This window comes from Malaclemys terrapin, chromosome 15 (assembly GCF_027887155.1).
Source record: "Malaclemys terrapin pileata isolate rMalTer1 chromosome 15, rMalTer1.hap1, whole genome shotgun sequence".
Taxonomy (NCBI): domain Eukaryota; kingdom Metazoa; phylum Chordata; order Testudines; family Emydidae; genus Malaclemys; species Malaclemys terrapin.
Window position 1 is genome coordinate 28,911,182 of NC_071519.1, and position 20,019 is coordinate 28,931,200.

General features: G+C 51.0%; 1 protein-coding gene and 2 long non-coding RNA genes across 7 annotated transcripts in view; 2 read left to right on the forward strand and 1 right to left on the reverse strand.

Annotated features, from left to right (window-relative positions):
* The first annotated feature begins 262 nt into the window (after window positions 1-262).
* On the forward strand, window positions 263-8,991 carry LOC128849143 (uncharacterized). 2 transcript variants are annotated; one of them, XR_008447178.1, is made up of 4 exons: window positions 263-2,021; window positions 4,953-5,202; window positions 6,299-6,354; window positions 7,614-8,991. It is a non-coding gene; the product is annotated as an uncharacterized LOC128849143 (long non-coding RNA). The 2 variants fall into 2 exon arrangements; XR_008447177.1 differs by having other exon boundaries at window positions 263-5,202.
* A 2,833-nt stretch (window positions 8,992-11,824) lies between these two features.
* On the reverse strand, window positions 11,825-13,757 carry LOC128823486 (uncharacterized). Of its 2 annotated transcripts, none has more exons than XR_008441765.1 (3): window positions 13,694-13,757; window positions 13,087-13,290; window positions 11,825-11,993 (listed from the first exon to the last, which is right to left on the reverse strand). It is a non-coding gene; the product is annotated as an uncharacterized LOC128823486 (long non-coding RNA). The 2 variants fall into 2 exon arrangements; XR_008441766.1 differs by having other exon boundaries at window positions 13,087-13,250; window positions 13,694-13,754.
* A 70-nt stretch (window positions 13,758-13,827) lies between these two features.
* Window positions 13,828-20,019, forward strand: part of MCAM (melanoma cell adhesion molecule) — a 36,649-nt gene continuing 30,457 nt past the window's right edge. For all 3 annotated transcript variants that reach the window (XM_054049504.1, XM_054049506.1, XM_054049505.1), the window contains exon 1: window positions 13,828-13,919. In XM_054049504.1, coding sequence (XP_053905479.1) covers window positions 13,856-13,919 — 64 coding nt within the window. In that variant the 5' untranslated portion in view covers window positions 13,828-13,855. The remainder of the gene's footprint in view (window positions 13,920-20,019) is intronic.

A 20,019-nucleotide genomic window follows, 5' to 3' on the forward strand; every position in this document is an offset into this window, starting at 1 on the left:
TGCACCCCACCTGCCCTGCAGCACCAAACAGGCTGGTTGGAGCAGATTCTGAAGCTGAGTCCTGTTCCACAGCTCCCACTTGTAGGAGGGCCCAGAAGCATTTTTGTCCCTGGTGTGGGAACTCTGGTTTCCTGTGGGCACCCTGGGTGGCACAGAAGCAGGTGGGCCCGAGGCAGCACCCAAGATCTTGGGCTCCTCCAACTTGAAAATCCAGATGGTGCTTAATTTTAAACTCATCCCTTTTTTCCCCTCACAGCTCACGTCTTTCCTTCCTCCTGCTCGCTCCCCCATCTTGATTTTTTCCAAGACGCCATCCCTGCTGTATAAACAAAAGCTATTGTAGCCATGGTTAATAATCCCCAAATAAAGCACAAGCAAGGGAGAGAGGAAGGAGTGAGGAACGCACAAACTATTGGCTGGGATCCGAGCCCAGAAAGGGGAGCGACATGAACTGGTTCGGAGACTCAGCAGGACTTGGATGTTCCAGGACTGGGGCAGGTGTCTGAGTTACCCCAGGATCAAATGAATGAAGGTAGAGGTCTAGATCCTCAGCTGGTGTAAGTCCCTATAGTCAGAGGAGTGACACACATTTACACCAGCTGAGAGTTTGGCCCAGAGAATGAATTCCCCTTTCTCCACTGGTGAAGGGTGTGAGGGTGTCTCTCCCCACTCTGTGGTGTAGGTTTCTGACTCGGTAATGGCACAACTTGCAGGACACCCAGTTGCTTCAATAGGCCCAAAAGCTGCACAAGAGGACCCCATATTTTGGTGACTTTAGGGCCCTCATCCCAGGATGACGCAGCAGGCCTGATCTTAGTTACACCACAGCCTTTTTGTGTACCTCTCCACAGGAGACCTCCCCAGCCACTGCCTAAGGATCCCTGGTGCAGGGAGCATGGCCCAAGTGCACTGCACTGCTTCTATTTGCTGTTTCCTATGGTGCCTGGGAAGCAGAGTGTGCTAGAGGAGCCCTGAGGTTGCTCCAAGTTACACATGGGCCCAGCCCTGCCCCAGAATACAGAGTACAAAGATGGGTTAAAGTCTCCTTCGCTCCCTGCAATCGCTGGCAGCAGTGGAGTAAATAAGAATCGGACCTGGTGCTCTCATGCCACAGTGCCGGGTGGAAGCTGGAAACAGGCTAGCACACCATCTGGGGAGGAACAGGACTAGGCCCCCGGCCTTACTTCAGAGGGACCAAATTCCTCTTGTGTCTCAGGAGACGGCAACTCTTCCCCCTCCCATGGCAGAAGCGTGTGAAGAGGTTCAAGACTGAACAGTGTCCAGATTCCTCCTTTAACATCTGCCTCTCGTCAGCTGAGAGATCTGGGCAGGAAGCGAGTCTTGCTGAATAATTCATCACGCTGACCTCATAACTCCTAAAGAGCAGCATGAACCTCGGATGGAAGAAAGCTGGTGGGTCTGACCCTCCCCAGCTGATCTGCCTGGTTTTAGCAGGGGACAGTGTGACGCATGGCTAGAAAGGGTTAAACATCCTGCAAAATAAATAACCCTCAAGATGTGTAGGGAGATAATGTTTGTGATTTTGTCTTTACATATGTATGAGGAGGATCAATAATGTAATCAACAGTCCTTGTCTATGCTGTATTCTGATAATTCAGAGGTCAAAAGCATTTAAATCAATTGTAAACATCTCTTTGAAATGTTCTGTGAATGGCAGAGGAACAAGCAAATGGCCTTGTGTTGATTCTATAGTTAAGTATCCTGATGGACCTCCTTCAAAGTCATCCGAATTACTTTCTGTTCCCTGAGAAACTCCAGCTTGTCAAAAGACATGAAATTGTATAAAAGATCCTTGGAACCTGATTCTGTGATCTCAGATCTGCCTAACCTTCGTCAGGGGAGTTTCAGTTTCAAGACTGAGGTCCAGTTGTGCTGGTACGCCCTGAATGAGATTTGGACAGTGGACTATGACCTGTGGACTATTTCTGAAAACACTTTGCAACTACAAAGCTCACCATTTCTGCTGTGAATCTGCACCTCAATGAATTGAACTCATGTCTGTATGTATATTGAGCTTTTAACCATATTCTTTGTTTTTAATAAATTTTAGTTTAGTTAAGAATTGGCTGTAGCATGTATTTGGGTAAGATCTGAAACTTTCATTAACCTGGGAGGTAATGTGTCCGATCCTTTGGGACTGGTAGAACCTTTTCTTTTATATAAGATTTAAAGAAACTTTTATCGTATTTGACATGGGTACCTGGATGGAGGCCTGAGGCTGGATCACTTTAAGGGAACTGTGTTTGGACTTCTGAGGAACCGGTAAGGTAAATAAGAAGCTGTTTTATGCTGGCTTGGTGAATCTAAGTATTGAATATCCACCAGCTTTGGAGGGGTTGGCTGCCCCATTCTTTGCAGTTCACCCTAATTGAGTGACCACAACTAGCCCCCACTGGGACCCTGGTCACAGTGGCATAGTGATGCTTGGATACCCATGACCACAGGTTAACTGGGTTTTTGGATCAGAACCCCACACTTGTCAAAATTTAACTGATATTGGAGAGTTTAAGGGTTAAAAATCAGTTACTGTGTGACCCATGATCAAGATCCTGACAGAAAAAGCCTGGAAAATTGTGCTTACAGAAAGGGATGTATTTTAAGCAAAAGGCCTATTGCCTGATTTAGGGTGTTAATAATTTGGATAGTGTGGGGTTTTATCTTTGATCAAACAGATTGGCAAGCCTAAAGTTCTTGTCCTGGATCAAGCTCCACAGAATTTACAAAGGACCCTCAAGGGTATGACAGGAAGCTCACACAGACAGAAATAGCCATAAAGGCCTTTTATTACGATCAATGAACTAGTAAGTAAATGGTAAACTCAGAATTACAAAGTTGCACTTCTTTTACTGCTATTCAAAAGATACGTATGTAATATAGTATTATAGGCTACAAAGCTTTGGTTAATATACTCTCACCCTTCCTCGATAACCTAGTGGTAAGACACAGGAGCAGCCTGGCGGTTCAGGTTTCTTAATTCTTGAGTGAGAGATGCAGTGCTTAGAAGAAGCTAATGTTAAGAGCGATCACAACAACTTAAGGTTTACTTGATTAAATTAAACTTAAAATCAAACTAAGAACAAAAGCTTGGGGAAACCAAGCTTAGCCTAGTTCCCTTGGAACTTAAAGTTTGAAAGAAAATGAGTACGGCCAGCAATGGTTAGTAGTGTCCTAGATAGCATAGAAGAGGAATAGAATAGGGAGTAGAAATAGAATACTCTAGCAAGGTGGTTCACCTCTTTTATAAGGCACGAGTGCCAGAAATCCTTCTTCCTATGCCCAAATTTCATTCCTCACCCACAAAATGTTAGGGCATGCTCACTCCATTGGCTAGTATGTTTGTGCCTATTGATGTGTGCATACACATGGTGGCTTTGTCATTTCGGTTTTCTTCGTGGTGTACCTGTGAAGTCTGTGGGTACAAACTTGGAAACCCCCTAGACCATTTTTCCATCAGTGATCTGTCTAAAGTCGTAGACATATTTGTGGGTACTTATCTATATTAAGATCTTTTACCTACATATGTTCACTTTACCTTAGCTTAACCTACAGGATATGGCCTGTAGGTCCCTTTGCATTACAGCCAAATTTAATTTAATATAAATCAAAATACTTAAACTATAAGAAAAAATATCTAAGCAAGCAAGTTAATCATATAGACCCCAGACCAGGAACTGAAAAATCTGTTAATAGCCAGTGATAAGGAAGCAGACCCAGTGAAAATGCTTACAGAGAGAAACCAGCAACTAGAACTTGAACAAAAGCAAAAAATAGTTGGTCTGGAAGAAGCTACTGAAAGAGAAGGTCTGTGGTTTGAACATGAACAAAGAATGGCATATATTCAATTGCAGAAATGAGAAGCGAAGGCAAAAGTGGACAGACTTAAGCTCCAACTCAAAAAAATAAAGGAACAGGAACTGTATCATACTGAAAAAAGTTCCCCTCAACAAAGATGGGGATAGAATCTATCCAGTTGGTAACAATGTTGGTATGTTACTTGACTCTAAGCAGTTGTCTGTGTGTAACCAAATTTATCCCAACACTGCCACCTTTTATGTAAATGCTGTTACTGTGCGCTCAGGTGAAAGTAACCCTGTAATTTGTGCAGAGCATGTGTAAATCAATGGGGGAAAAACTGTTTAGGGCAAATGAGCTTCTAACATCACTCTTGTTAAAACAGATTCAATCAAAGAGGAAGATTGATTTACCAAATCAGAGTGTGAATCTTGTAATCCTCTGAGTTTACTGTCAGTATGGCTTTAGTCACAATCCCTCTTGAATGGAATAGTGTTAAACATGAAGTTATAGCTGGTGAAAGGAAGTTATTGCTAAGCCCCTTTTGATAGGGGATGATACTAAAACTTTGTTCAGTCAAGTTGATGACATAAACCAGTTGCAGGTAAGAAATAGTCCTGAACCTGTCTCTACTAGGGGCAAGGATTTGCCTATGGAGGGTTTCTCCAAATGTTGGTATGAGGAAGATAGCTGTAAATCCACTAGGACTCTGGTCAGACAGAAACACACTTCCCGGTAAGCAGGAGATCCACATTCCATCCAGGCCTCTGCTGGGTGATCTTGCTTCTCTATCTTCAAGATCCCTGAGATGAATGGAGCAGGGTGGCCTTGGTGTAGGACAGGCTCAGGTTTGAGCCCTGGGCCATTCAGGTGAGTGTAGAAACCCATAGGACTAAAGAAGTGCAAAACACATGCAGGTCGAAAAGCCATACAAAGAACCTATATTTTTGGTCACTCCTGGGCCCCAAACCAGCCCTCTTCTTGGGGCTCAACCCTGGTCCCCACTGGAATGTTCCCATTGACTTATGGCAGCTGTGAAGCTGACCATGTTTAAGCACATTTACTGAACACAGGTGGAGTTTGGCCTCCAAACAAAACCATTTGTTTCTTCTGCCTGTGTGTACTGTAACCCCACACAGGCTAGCCTTGATCTTCCCCCAGCTGCAGTACACAACTCTGCGCAACAAGCATCAGTTTCACTGTGCAGATCTTCACAGAGAGAAGTGTAATTACCAGCTCTGAGGCTACGCCTGCTAATCAGGAAGGTCAGATAACACCAAGGTATCCAGGCCCATGAATCTCCAGCTGTGGACAATGTTAGCTGAACCTTGAGTCCAGTCTGCTGCTTGAGTCGCTGCTTTCCCACCTGGTGTTTGCTTGACGGATGGGGTAAGCCAAACAAGGAGGAGGGGAAACCATGGGATTTTTCTAATGAAAATCATAAACAGCAATGTTGTCAAACCCACATTAGCCAGAGTAACAGCCTGGAAAATTGTCTAAATGTTTGACACTTAGAGCTCCCTTTCCAAACAATTCTGGCAGGCATGGCACGACACTGGGTGATTGGATTGTGACATCCGCACTCCATCGCTTGGCTGTAGCTTCTTTGCATGCTGCAATTGTGCTGGTCCAAATACAGTTCAGGAGTGCAGCCAAAGGACGGGCGGGGGGGGGGGGTCTTGCACCCTGAAAAGGTGACTGGATGAAGCTCATGGCTCACCCTCTTCTTCCCAAGTTGCCTGTGGGGTTTTGCAACATCTGCTTCCATCTCTGTTTATTAGAGATGGGGCAGAGTCCTAAATTCTGATCTGATCGAAATTCAGGGCAATTTGACGCAGGGTTTGCCTCTGTTATTTACAGCCTTTTGAGCCAGGCTAGAACGATGCCTATTATGGAAGCTGGGGTGAGCTTTTCAGAGCTTTAGGCTTTATGGGGGTGGGGGGAGGGAGGGCTGTGTGGCGGTTAGAACAGGGGTTCTGTGCCCAGCTCTGAGTCATGGATTCCAAGGCCAGAAGGGACCTGTGATCATCTAGTCTGACCTCCTTTGTAACTCAGGCCAAAGACCCGCCCCAAAGTAACTCCTAGAGCAGAGCTTTTAGAAAAACATCCCATCTGGGTTTAAAAAATCACCAGTGATGGAGAATCTACCATGACCCTGAGTAAATTGTTCCCAGGGCTAGTGACTCTCCCTTTTAAAAATGTACACCTTATTTCCAGTCTGAATTTGTCTACTTTGTCTTCAGCTTTTAACCATTAGACCATGTTCTAGCTTTCTCTGCTAAAATGAAGAGCCCATTTTTAAATATCTGTTCCCCATGTAAGTACTTATAGACTGGGATCAAGTCACCCCTGAACCTTCTCTTTGGTAAGACTAATAAATTAAGCTGCTTGACTCTATCATTATAAGGCAGGTTTTCTAATCCTTCATTTTCTTGGCTCTTCTCTGAACATTCGCCAATTAATCAACATGCTTCTTGAATTGCAGGCACCAGAACTGGACACAGGATTCTAGCAGCGGTGGCACCAGTGCCAAAAAAAGAGGTAAAATAACCCCAACTCCTACTTGTGATTCCCCTCTATACATCCCATGATCACATTAGCTCTTTTGGCCACAGATTCACACTAGAAGCGCATGTTTAGGTCACTATCCACCACGACCCCAACTCTTCCTCTGCATCCATGCTTTCATGGAGTCTGCCATCCTGTAAGTACGGCCTGCATTATTTGTTCTTAGATGTATACGTTTACATTTAGCTGTATTCAAACACACAGTTTGCTTGCACCTAGTTAACCAAACAATCCAAGTCTCTCTGAATCAGTGACCTGTCCTCCACATGATTTACCACTCCCCCAATTTGTATGTCCTCTGCAAACTTTATCAGTGATGATTTTATGCTTTCTTCCTGATCATTGATTAAAAAAAATAATTAAATACCACAGAGCCAAGAACTGATCCCCGAGGGACTTCAGTGGAAACACACCGCTTTGATTTCCCATTTTCAGTTACATTTTGAGATCCATCAGTTAGCCAGTTTTTAATCCACTTAATATATGCCATGTTGATTTTATATCGTTCTTGCTTTTTCATCAAAATATCACACGATACCAAGTCAAACACCTTACATTATGTCAACACTAATACCTTTTATCAACCAAACTTGTAATCTCCTCTTAAAAAAAGACATCAAGTTAGTCTGACAGGAACTCTTCCATAAGCCCATGTTGATTGGCATTAATTATATTACCCTCCTTTAGTTCTTTATTAACCGAGTCCCATATCAGCTGCTCCAGTATCTTGCCTGGGACATTGTGACCCTGATTCTCTATTGCTCTGCACCTTGTGCAGCCACTTATACCAGTGCTGAGTTCTATTTAAATGGTTGCATTATGTACCCACTTCGTGCTGATGTAATCCTTTGTCCGAGGTGCAGGACAACAGTGGATCAGGCCCAGCATATTCACTGGTTCGAGCTGGGGCCCAGCAGGACTTCAGACTCCTGGGTTCTTTCAGGCTAATTTTTTTGAAGGGATCAAAGACTAGCTTGAGTTCATGATCCTAGTTATCCTTCCCTTTAAAGCCTGCTCCATTACAGTGGATAATGGAGTGCCACTGGTGGAGAATCAGGCCCTGTGTTCATTGCCTCGGGTGACACCATGATGTGTGTGTTTAGCTGTAGGGCAGCCTATGCTGTGGGGCAGGACAGGCCCCCATAGGCTGAACTGGCACACGTGGATGTCAGGGGATGAGATCTGGACTGTGGAGGTTTTCCTGCAAATTATTTTCCTCTCTCTTTTCACAGTGTCTCCTGAGCATATCCCAGCACAGCTCCAGTGGCCACTGACCTCAGCGAGAGCAGGATTGGACCTAGGAGTCTGGCTTGAATGTGCCATCCCCAGCTGTCTACGCAGGTCCAAGAGGCCCGCCCCTTCTCCGCAGCTTTGTCTGTTTGGGGCTCCAGGCAAATCCATTAAACAAGCAAATAAAACAGAAGGAGCGAGATAAGGGGAGAGGGAGCAAAGACCAAGAGACTCAGAGCGTTCTGGTCCCCAGTGAGAAGCATCCTCCTCAGCCTGTGTTGGGACCCTGCATGCGCCCCCGGTCTTTCCCAGGAACCCAGCATGATATCATCCTGCCCCAGGGCTGTGGGGTGTGCCAGTTACATATCTCCAGGCCAGGGGCTGTAGAAGGAAGGGCTCCTGGTGGTTTAAGAGGGGTTCAGCCAGTTGGTGTTATGCTGTCTCTGGACAGGCAGCAGTTTTCCAAGGTTTCATCCTAGAAGCTGGAGATGCCTTGTCTGGGTTGTGCCACAGCTGACACCACTAGCTAGCCAGAGTGCCTGTGCTCAGCCAAGACCTTCACTGCTACCCCACCTGCCCCTGCCTTGGATTGTTGCAGTGCCCTATTGTCTCTCTCTTGAGGCTCAGCCAAGCATGCAAACAATGGGGATGGGGGGAATCCTGCCCCGGAGCAGTGTATTCCTCTGGGATTCCAAGGTACACCCGCTGGCTTCAGCCACAGACAAAGCAGAACCCTGCCACCAGCACCAATGATTTCATCTCTCCTGCAACTGGCCCTTGGTCAATATAACTGAGCTGGTAATCAGCCTTCTGGAAGCCCAGTCTGTCTGCACAGCAGAGAGCACCATCTGTCTGTCTGGGAAGGGGGAGGTGGATGTGACCAAACCACTGCCTTCAGCCACTGGCTGTTTCAGACACCTCCTTTGTGTGTGGAGGGGTGTGTGTGTGAGCACCTAGTTGTGCAATATTTGCATGGCATGTGTGTGGGGAGGAATTTGTGGGTGCATGTTTCTATGAGTGTGTGTGTGTGTGTGTGTATATATATATATATATACACACACACACATTTGTGTGTTTGCAATTGTGTCCGTGTGCTTGTACATATATCTGTGAGTGTTTATTTGTGCAGGCATACGTGTGTGTGTGTGTGGGGGGGGCATTCCTGGGTGGGTACGTTTGTGTGTCTGGGCACATTTGTGTGCGTGCTTGTTTGCGTACCTGTAATGCAAGCAGATGGGTGGACACAATACCTGGCTGCACCTTGTTTTTTGATTGAGCATATCCTTAGGAGGGTGTCTGAAGTGCATGACCTGAACAGTACTTGTATGTAATGTTTGCAGCTGCCTCCCCCCAGGTGTCAGATAAATTCTCTTCCACTTGTTTCTGTGCAATCTAACTTGCTCCTGGTCTGCCTTTGAGGCTCCAGCTGCTAGCACCAGCCAGCACCTGGAATCATATCGAAAACCAACCAATGATGCCATTTTAAGCAACTAATCTCATTTGGAATAGATGGTTCATTTCTGATGATTCATCCAAACCCATTCAGCCTGGAAAGGAGGGGGGAGGCCAGAGAGACAGTGGATCAGAAATGCATCTAGAAGCAGAGAAGAAGGGCAGGGGAAGGACTGCTGTGTGACCAGGGCCGGCTCTGGCTTTTTGGCTGCCCCAAACAAACAAAAAAAACGGGGTGGCCAGAACGGCAAAGCAAAAAAAACTTGCGGTGCAGCTGGAGCGTGGGTGCAGGGGGACCGCCTGCGGGAAGGGGGAGGGAGCGGGCGGGTGAGAGAGAAGGGGGCGGCCAGGGCTACAGCAGGGGTGCTGCCACACGGCCCCTCCCGCTGCGCCGCTGCCTGCCGCGAGGGCTCCACTCCGGTCGGCGGGGAGGGAAGGAAGAGGACTGCCCTGCAGGGCGCTCTGGTTCTCCATGCCGCCACCCCCTTCAGGGCGGCCGGAGCAGAACAAGAACAACAAAAAACCAAACCAAAACAAAAAAAGCGGCCGTGCCACCCTAGGATTGGGCAGAATGCTGCCCCGAACAATCTGCCACCCCAAGCACCAGCTTGCTCAGCTGGTGCCTGGAGCCGGCCCTGGGTGTGACCCACAGAGAGAGAGAGAGAAAGGAGAGGGAACAAATAAGAGGAGAGCTGAAGAGAAAGAGACAGAGGGGAAGTGATTTGCCTAATGCCCCGCAATGAATTAGTCTCAAAGCCAAGAGCAGACCCAGGAGTCCTGGACCTAGCTGTCATCATCAAACAGGTCGTCTTTGAGACCTGCAAAGAGGACCCAGAAGACCTGAACCCCAGCTCTCACTGCTGGACAACTGTTTGGTGTTTTTGGCCTTTTACCATCTCCTTTTCAGCTGCAGGTGTGGATCCTTTACCTCCACTCCACAGTCCCCTGATCCATTGGGACCTTTCTCCTTCTCGCTCCCCTGCCCCTCCTCCCTCTTTTAGAGGGACGCCGATATGTATCCTTGCAGCTACAGAGAGGAAGGCCAAGGGAAGCCTTGCAGGTGGGGTACGAATCCTGGTTGCAGTGTTAGGAAAAGCAAATGGAGCAGGGAAGAGACTAAAGGCCGATGAAGCAAACACTCTGAGACACCAAGCATTGAGGGCTGGCAGAGGGGGGACTTTCTACTACATCCAGGAGCTGCTGAGTAAAGCCAGGTGCTGTTCTCGGGGCCAGGGTGAGCCCCTCAGAGCTGGGGGAAGCTGGGGAGAGCTTCTAAGGGCAGGGTAGTCGTGGTGCTGTCCCCTGCTCTACCGCCATCCAGGCAAGGGTCTGGCAGTGCTTTACAGAGCATCTCATCGATTAGGCCTTACGACCCCCATTTCCCAGATGAGGAAACTGAGGCACAGCGCAGGGAAGTGACTTGCCAAAGGTCACCTAGCGAGGCAATGGCAAAGCCAGGGATGGAACCCAGGAGTCCTGGCTCACTAGCCACTAGACTAGAGCATACTGTGGGGGAGCTGTTCAAGGCAGGACAGCCTTTCAGTCCATTTTGATCTCTCAGCTCCCCACAGACTGATCCCTGGCCTTTGTCGCAGGAGCCACATCGCAGCTACGAGAGCCGAATCAAACACACCGGTCACAGAAAGTGACAAGGTGGTGCCCAGGAGCGAGGGAGCCACGTGGCGGGGGGAGCCGTGCCCTGTGGGGGCTCCCAGGACAGGTAGGTATAGAAGGCACAAGCAGTTTTTGCTGGGTAATCACCGCCTTGCACAGCTCTGGCAGTGATCAAAGGCTCCTCCAGCCGCGTGGGCTCTGACGCATTCTCCCTACCCGTACAGGCCTGAGAACCGCTTTCCCACAGCCGCTGCACGGCACAGGATTCAACAGCTGCATGGGCCGCTTTGTGCTTCGTCTGAAGGGGGTGGCAGGGCGGGTGGGGGAGGGGGCGAGAGCCAAAGGGGCTTTCTACGGAGCCATTGTGCTTGGCCGTTTCCAATCTGGAATCTGTGTGTTGCCGAAGGAGCGTGAAAAAGAGAAATTCAGCCAACCTGCCGTTGCCTTCCAGGCTGCCTCGACCCAGGGACAGGCACCTTCAACGGGGAGACAGAAATGGGCAGCTTCACCACAATGCTATGATGTAACACAGGAGCTTTGTGATGTCATCTTGCATCACTCCAGGTGTACAGACAGGTCCTCGGAAGAGCAAACTTATTTGATTCTGCTTTGACCCCCTCCCTCCCCCAGATAAATTCTGGACTCTGTTCCTTCTGATTTTAAAAAGGGCCAAGGGCTAACCCAGAACCTTGCATTTATCCAATGCACAGTTACTGCGTAGCTTCTGCCCTGGCCCAGAGAGACAGCAAGAGGCAGATTTCAACCCTGGCCTCTCAACACGATCCTACCTGTCAAACCGGTAGGCAGATGCCCAGGTACCTTGCTGAAGTGGGCAAGAACCTGTCTGCAATCCAATGGCTGGGATAGTGTCAGGCAGTGGGAGTTAAGGCCTAAATATCTCTGAAGATCTGGATCAATGGACTTCTGCTGATCTAAACAGGTGCAACTCTGCTGATGTCAGTGTGGCCTGAGAAATTAGCCAAGAGCTTTCGAGGACACTTAAGTTTACTCCTATTCATAGAGGTAAGAGACAAGGCTCTGTGGTTTTGAAGAACTTCCCACTGACCGCCAACATAACATTGTTAAATCAAGTATCAGGGGGTAGCCGTGTTAGTCTGTATCTACAAAAACAACAAGGAGTCTGGTGGCACCTTAAAGACTAACAGATTTATTTGGGCATAAGCTTTCGTGAGTAAAAACCTCACTTCTTCGGGTCACTCAAGTCCCATACATTGGTCTCAGTAACACAGGGAAGAGCATTCAGTTTCCACTTAACACAATGGGGTCAGGATTTCATCTGGGACCCCAAGGCGTCCCTGTAATACAGATAGATAGTGATGGAGAGGAATGAGTTAGGTGTAACAAGGATTAAGAAAGGGAAAGGAGGTTGAATATCAGGAGAAAGGGCCCAGCAAAGAGGTCTAATAGGCAGTGGGACAGTCCCCCAAGGGAAAGGGTCAGAATGTAACACACTGGCTTTGTGTGCCATATCCCCTCTCTCAATAGAAGATAGCAGCCTACTACTGCTACCACAGCTAGTCCTTTACCTTTGGTGGTAGAGGCAGTGTTGGGGATCCTGCTGATGACCATGGTGGGAGATGGTCATTACAGATGCCCCAACATTCAGGATATTTAAAACCAGACTGGGCAAACCATTGGCAATGGGGTTCTCAACCTGGGAGTCGCAAACCAGTTGTCGGGGATCATGACTGCATCCATCCTTCCCATACTGCTAAATGGTAGCAGGGTCCCAGCTTGATGGGACGAGTCCCAGGGTGGAAAATCAGATGTACATATCTTAAGGAAACAAGTCTACATTGGGCTCAGCTGGCTAGCCAGGGCACCCCAATGTTTTTTTTTCTTCCATCTCTGATGCCTAGGAGCCGGCTGCTACAAACTTTCCCTGTCCATTTGTAACCCCAAACCGGCTGAACCAGACAAGCTGCAATTCTTCAGGCTAAATTGGAATTAAACCCCCAATAACAGAGTTATAAGCACTTGAAAAACAGACTGTGCCCAGACCCAGTAAAGCATTTCCTCTACGTTTCCAGTTACAGGGCTATTTACGAGGCTCAAGAACAACCTAGAGACATGGGCTTGATGTTATTTACTTATAGCAGAGACATGATCATCGTCTGCAGCTAACTGCTGCGTCCAAAGGGGAGGAATGTTTTAAGGTGGTACACGGAGCAGGGTGGATAATAAGGAGTCATGGGATGAAGTTAAGAAAAACTGGCTGGATAACAGGAAAAGCAGCAAGATCTGCTCAGCTGTAGGACCCTCTCAGGGGAAGCCGCATTGCTTGGATTATTGACTGTTTCAAATCATGGCTAGATTAAAGCAGCTCCCATCCAGATCGAGGCCCCATTGTGGCAGGTGCTGCCCAGACATACGAGAAAGATTCCTTACCCCAGACAGCTTAAGTAGACAAGACAGACATAGGCTGGGAGAGGGGGAAACGACACAAAATCTCAAAACCCGAAGCCTCTAGACCAGCAGAAGTACAGCAGGAAACCATCCTGTATGGGCCCTTCTGTGTTTCTGTATGTGCAGCAGGCGAAGGTGCAGAGCCTCTGGAAGGCAAAAGTGTCCGTGCAACCATAAAATAGGTGTCTGCAAATGGCAAGGGGAAAGCTGTCATCTAGGCTTGGAACAAAAGCCAGCGTGGGGGAGCTGGACAGAAAAACCTGCATCTTCCCAACCAAATCTGCAGTCACAACTCAACTGTTCACCTGGGGGGAAGGGGTCCCGGAGACGGAGCAAGCCAGCCGCTGAGACTACAGGGGAAGGACCATGCCTGCAGGGAAAGCAGCAGCCGGCGGCTCTGATAAAGCGCAGGCACCTTTGTATCATTCAAGGGGTATAGAAATAAATCCCCCCATCTCCCAGCGCTGCCCTCCGGGGAGCAGAGTCTGTGCCGCTGCCCTGGGACAGCCCCTCTCTCGCCCACTCCCCCCAGCCCCGTGGTGCCCCCAGCCCCGGCCTGTCCCCGCTGAAGTGGAGGAGAAGCGCTGACCTGTGTGCCAGGGGCTGGAGAGATGGGCTGGCTCGGCGCAGTCGGTGGCCCCTGCTTGGACCAGCTCCCAGTCCAGCCCCCTCCTCCCTCCCACCTGACGTCAGCCCCTGGGCTTCTCCAAACCCGCCGAGCCTCCCCGGCCTCACTCTGCGGCTGCCGACCATGGCTCTGAGCGGGGCGGCGGGGAGCCTGCTCGGTTGGGGGCTCTTGTTCTGGGGCGCCACAGGTGAGCCGGAGCGGGGCGCGCCCGACCGCCCGGGGCTGTTTGCAGCGGGGCGGGCGGGAGAGGGGGCGCTCGTGGCCCCAGCCCCCCCGGACTTCGGGGACAGGTTTGCGGCGAGGGGGCGGGACGCTGCTCGTGTATCCAAGGCTGGGTGTGCTTGTGGGGGGAGGCAGCCGTGCGGGGCCCCCCATGGGTGCGGAGGGGCTGCGCCCCAATGGTTTAGATCCGACTCTTTGTGCCTTGGACCCGATCGGAGGGGGGGGGGCTGCTTTTTTTGGGGGGGGGGTGCTGGGACCAGTTCGGCTTGGGAGTTTCCACGTGCTCTGGGTTCGTGTCGAGTAGCCGATCCGAACCCAGCCAGCCCCCCTGCCCCCGGGGTGCCAATTCCCCCAGCTCTGCAGCCCCATCCCGGATTGCAGCACGAGGCTGGGGCATGCAGGTCCTCCTGGCGCCTCTCCTGGATCCGGAGGGATCAGCGCAGGGCGGGACTCTGAGTCTGGGTGGTTTGGGGGAGTGGAGTGGAGGGAGTGGGGGGCTCGAATGGAAATTGACCCCTCTCCTGCACCAGCTTGGGTGGAGCAGTAAGTGCCCCTTGCAGCCAGGTTTTGCTCCATGGTGTTCAGTTTCCACGGTGGGGGCGAGGGCTCTCCCCTGGCTCTGGAGCTGTGCTGGTTTGAGGGGCATGATCTGGGCAAAGCCGGGCTTAGGGGGCGGGAGTGCCAACTCCTCACAGCTTTGTGCTCAGGAAGGGGTTTGTGCAGCCAGAGCGACTGGCTGGCCCAGAGGGTGGGGAAAGGGGCTAGGAGCAGAGTGACCCTGGGGCTAGAGAATGGAAGCCCTTGCCTCTTGGGGCGTGGCTTTTGGGCACTGGACCGGACTGATAAATGGAGGGTTTCTGCCTGTGCCTAGCGGGAGCCAGTTTCAGTGGAAGTACAGGGATGATATGTGTCTCCCCCTAAGCTAGGGCCAAAGGAGACATAGGGGGTTGTAAATCATATTTCTATCTGAAAACTGGTTTAAACAGGGAGCTGTAGTGGAGTAATGAAAGGTGTGATTTGATAGTGATTGAATTAATCTGGTGCGACTCTGGATGCTCATATCGGTTTGAACCTGATTTAGAGCAGTTTAGCTGGAAACCAAGTATCAGAGGGATAGCCTTGTTAGTCTGTATCCACAAAAACAATGAGGAGCCCGGTGGACCACTGAACTCTTCATTTTTTTTTTTTTTTAGCTGTAGAGGTACAGGTTCAGACTAAACCAAGAGAACTGGTTTGAAACCAATATGAGCAGTTTTCAAACTGATGTAGATTAAGCCAGTACACTTTCTATGTGTAGACAAGTCTTCAGTGCTTAACACAGAGAGAGGAAAAACAATCGTGTTGCCCCTTTGGCCTGAGTGGGTAGCCAAAAGCCTTGGGTTGGTTGTTCCAGTTAGGAGGAGAAATTGATGATTGAGTCAGGGATCTTTGATTCAACTCTGTTTATTTGCAAAGAATGGACCAAGTCCCGTTTCCCTGAACACAGCAACAATCAAACAGGAGACAGTTTCTTTGCTCACAGTTCCAAGCCCCTCGTCCATCCTCTACTCTGCCCAAAAGCTCAGTCTCTTGGCTTTTCACAGTGCTTGCTCAGACTTGTGCCTGGTGCTTCCTAGTTGCCTTCTATCTCTGCTTCTCTGGTCTTTTCTGCTGTTTCTTCCCCAGACACTAACTTTCACAAAACAATAGCTAGCCAAATCCCTCTGCCCAAATGTGCCTTGGGTGCCTTTGATTTGGGTGGTGACAGGACTGTATTTTGGGTGGAGGCTGCGATTGTTTCAGTGACCTGGTCACATAAAGGAGCTTAATGCCCAACCTAGAACAATATTCTTGCAGTTACTTGTCCACCTTATATAGAGTTATTTTCACTGCTTCACATGTATGGTCAGTTTCTCCCTTAGCCGCCGCTCCTCTGTGAATGGTTATAAACCGCCACTCAGGACATACCGTTTAAAGGAGCCTCTTCTCAGATGCATGCATTTCTTAACAATGAACCAGTTAAAAAAAATTCCAGTTAACGGTGTCCTTTTTAAAGTGCGCATTTCAAACGGCATCCACACAGCACTGCTGGCATGCAGCCACCTCTGGGGTGGGGTGTGGCAGCTATACAGCACAATAAGAGAGGAAATTTTGGCCAAGGGGATGAGAGCTAACCCCTGCTCTTATGAAATGATGGGGGGGGGGGTCTTAATGGCCATGCAGACTCGACAAACCTTGTGATTATTTCTGAAGAGTGGTTTAGGAGACCCCACATGCTGGGGTCTCCTAAACCACTTCAGAGGGAGGGCTCGGTCCAGTCCTGCTGGGATTCAAACTGCTGGTGCCAAAGAACCCAGGAGCTTCGCACTAAGCCATCACCTCCAACCATATAGACTGATCTCTTACCCAGCCAATGTGACCTCCTGAGCTTTCCTGTTAGGGTCACTGACATGTCGGAGCTGGCAGGGGGATGGGCGTGATGCCGTTTCCCCAAACAGAGAGACCTGCTGGTTTAGGGAAGTGGGGAAATCCCTTTCATTAGATGGAGAGAAGAATTTGAAGGCTCTTCCCATATGGCAAATGGGACCCTCATCCCTGAGGCTGTGCATTCCTGTCTGCAGCAGAAGCAACTTGAATTTCCCTGCCCGCCCCAAAACCCCCTCGTATAATGGGGAAGGGCTGGTCCTCCTTCCTATCATACTGCTGGGCAGTGCCGTATTATTGCCTAGGCCGACAAATTTGCAGGGATGGAAGCTCCCTTCTGCCCCCCTGCTCCAGCTCACCTCTGCCTCCTCTGCAACCGCGCTGCCGCATCCTGTTTCTCTCCCATCCCAGCGCTTGCGCCGTGAAACAGCTGTTTCGCGGGGCAGGGAGGGAGGGGGGAGGAGGGAGATCGCCACGCGCTGGGGAAGAGGCAGGGCCGGGGGCGGGGATTTGGGGAAGGGATCCAATAGGGGAAGGGAGGGGGCGGAGTTGGGGCGGGGACTTTGGGGAGGAGGCTGGAATGGAGGTGGGAAAGGGGCGGAGCCAGGGTGGCAATTATTTCCCAGCCTAGGGTCGGCAAAATTATTAATCCGCCACTGCTGCTGCGGGAGTCAGTAGAGAGCGATGTTACAAAGGAAACATGCCAGGGCTTGGCTTTTCTTCTCCTGGGTGCTTTTGCCGCGGCCACCCAGACAACGAATCTGGGAGGAAAGGGAAGCAGTTTCCTCTTTTATCTTTCTCTTGCTGCTGGCCTCCTCTTTGTAAACCTGGTGCCTTGAACTTTGGCACCAGGGTGGGCCCGGGCGTGACTGCCGCCACCAGGGTGTTGAGCTGCGTGTGCTGAGCTGGTGGCATGCCCGGGGCTGAAATTTTGGTGCTGTGCTGAAGGCAAGTGTTGCTTGGCCTGGCCTGGCCCCCCCGCCCCAGCGCACACAAGAGTCTCCCATAGTTCTAGAAAGCCAAGCGCCGGGCTGCGAAATACCAGGCTTGGGGCAGAGACATAGCCATACACAGCATGGGCTGCCCAGACAGGGTTCCTGGAAGGGAGAGGCAGAGCACAGAGATAATGGGCACATGAGGGCTTGCTATTTCAGATAGGCTGGGAATGGTAGGCAGTTCAGTCTGGAGACGGGGCGAGGGGGTGGAATGGAAGAAGGGCAGCCGCTTTCCATCATTCACCCCCTTTTCTGGATGGTCCCGAAGTGTCTTTGACCCATTCTGGGGCTGGAGGCACCCCGCAAAGCTTTGGGAGTGAGGTCACAGCCCAGGTCTGGGAGCCAGGAGCTGCCGAGCACTAACGCAGCCACCTGGGGCACGTTGCTTCTCCTCTCCGTACGCCTGCTGCCCCCACAGGTAAAAGGGGGTTTCTGCCCCTCCCAGGAGGGTGGCTCATGCCAGCCCAGTGCTATGGGGGTGTAGCGGGCTGGCCATGATCCTGCTGGGCTCGTGTGCTTGTTTGTTTACCCAGCTTGCAAAAGCAAGAAACTCCGGCCGAAGAGCTTCCAGCCTCAGACTCATGGAAAGGGGAGCTGCGAGAGCCAACACGAGGGGCATGGGGGTGAGGCGTGGCACTGTGGGCAGCAGAGGCTATGGTGGGCCGGAGCATGGCGAATCTGTATTGATTCCCATCCAGGGCTGGTCAGGTCTATTGGGAGCCGGCCATCGCTTTCCCTTCTATGGAGTTTTCCCGGAGCCGTGTGTTTCTCTTGGCCTTTCTCACTTGTTCTTTTTTTATCCTCTCTCCATGCTGGTTGTTTTTTTGTTAGCCTGTGTATGTTTGTGTATTTTTTCCCTTTCCATTCACAGCTGCCTCTTCTCCCATCAGCCAGACCTCAGCAGTTCCCACTGGGCCGGCTTGCCCCGTCCCCGGGTCAGTACTCAGCCGAGAGCCGATCTCCTCCCCAGGTTGTGTCGGGGTAGTCTGTTATCCAGCCCACTCCCTGGGCTCCATAGAGACAGTTAGCCGTGTCTGTGAAGTACTGTCCCACTCAGCCTGGCCAAGTTTACGTCCCATGTTGCTCCCAGGCGAGCTAAATGTGAATAATCAAGGCACAACCTTGTGATTCAGGGTTTCCCAGGCTGCATACTGCTCCCACGACCCCATGTAAAACCCCACCGCCAGCCCCCGAGCCATCGGAGATGCATCTCTGTCCATCGTGGCTAGTCAGTCACCCAAAGCAGTACAAGGGCTGGGACAGATGGGCTGGCTCCGGTGGACTGGGAACAGGATAGGGAGTCTTTCACCAGTTCAGAGCCGTCACTGTCTCACGGCCATTCAGTAGCATGGGCAGAGTGATCGGATGGGTCCTAGTCCGGTCCTTGCTGGACAGTATTCTGCTGCACTTTGTTGCCGGGAGGCTGAAGACTGAACAAGCAGCAGAGACAGAACTCTTCCTCCCGCAGTAGGGGGCACCCTTTCAGGGCAGGGCAGGGGCATGTTCCTCAAGGGGTGCTATGGGGAAGGTTGCCCGGCTGTGCCCTCTGCGATATCCCACCTTCCCCCAGCACTGAATGCTGCTTCAGTGCCCTGGATGCCTCTCCGGAAACCCCAATACAGGCTCTCCAGGCCTGCAGCTGGAAGGACCCCTACCCTTATGTGGCTTGTTGCCATTGCATGTACATTCAGAGAGTTAGCAGGGCCCGGGCAGATTTAAAGGGCTGACGCTGGAATGGGGGTGGGGGGGTGAATTCCACCCCTTGAAGTAGGGGTGGAACTAGTTGATTCAAGGGAGTGGGAGTCAGGAGGCCTATCTTCTCCTGACTCGGCTTGTGGGGCAAATTGCCTCTCCTCTCTGCGCCTCCCTCTGAGCAACGGGGCACAGTGATCCCCCCCCCCCCCCCCCTTGTGAGATCCTGGGCTGAGCCATGCAGAGCAGTAAGGACAGAGATCTGACAAGTAGCATGAAAGGACCAGCAGCTGCTTCATAGCAGCAACAGGAGCGCTTTGGAAACCTCCGCTCCCACATCTGGCCAGAGGCCCCCAGCGCGCCCTGCTCTCCTGGGCCTGGAACTGTTGGGGGGTTGGGTTTTTTAAATGACCCAGGTGAGGAGGCCCAGGTAGGGTGCGGGGGCAGGGCCGGCGCCCATCCATCAGGGCTCTGGTTAATTAATATTTTTTTTGTGGGCGAGCCTGGCCACTGTGAAGTGTTTTACGACTCCTGTAAGTGCAAGGCTGGCTCCAAGCATGGAGCTGGCCCCCCCTGCCAGCCCACCGCAGCCCCGCCGGTGGGGGTTGGGCTCTGCAGGAGGAGGGGGGGGGGTACTTTTTCCTCCTGAAGTGTAAAAGGCCCATCTTTGTTCGTGTGCAGTGCTGGCTCCAGGCCCGAAGTTCCCGAACCAGCTTGGAAGGCGCAGGAGCTAACCGCGCTCTTGCAATAGAAGGCTGTAAACCTGCAGGGCTCTCTCTGAAACCCTGCCAGGCAGCTGGGAGCAAAGGGTGCAGAGTGCTAACTGGATCTGCGGCTTGATAGCGCTGCTGCTAGTGGGCAGCTGACAGGCCATTTCCTGGGGGTTATCTGCCTCTGGGCCATGCTGGGCCCATGTGTTTTGTGCAGGATCCGTCCGGGAGGAGCTGGGAGCTCCCCCTGCTCCTGCCCTGCACC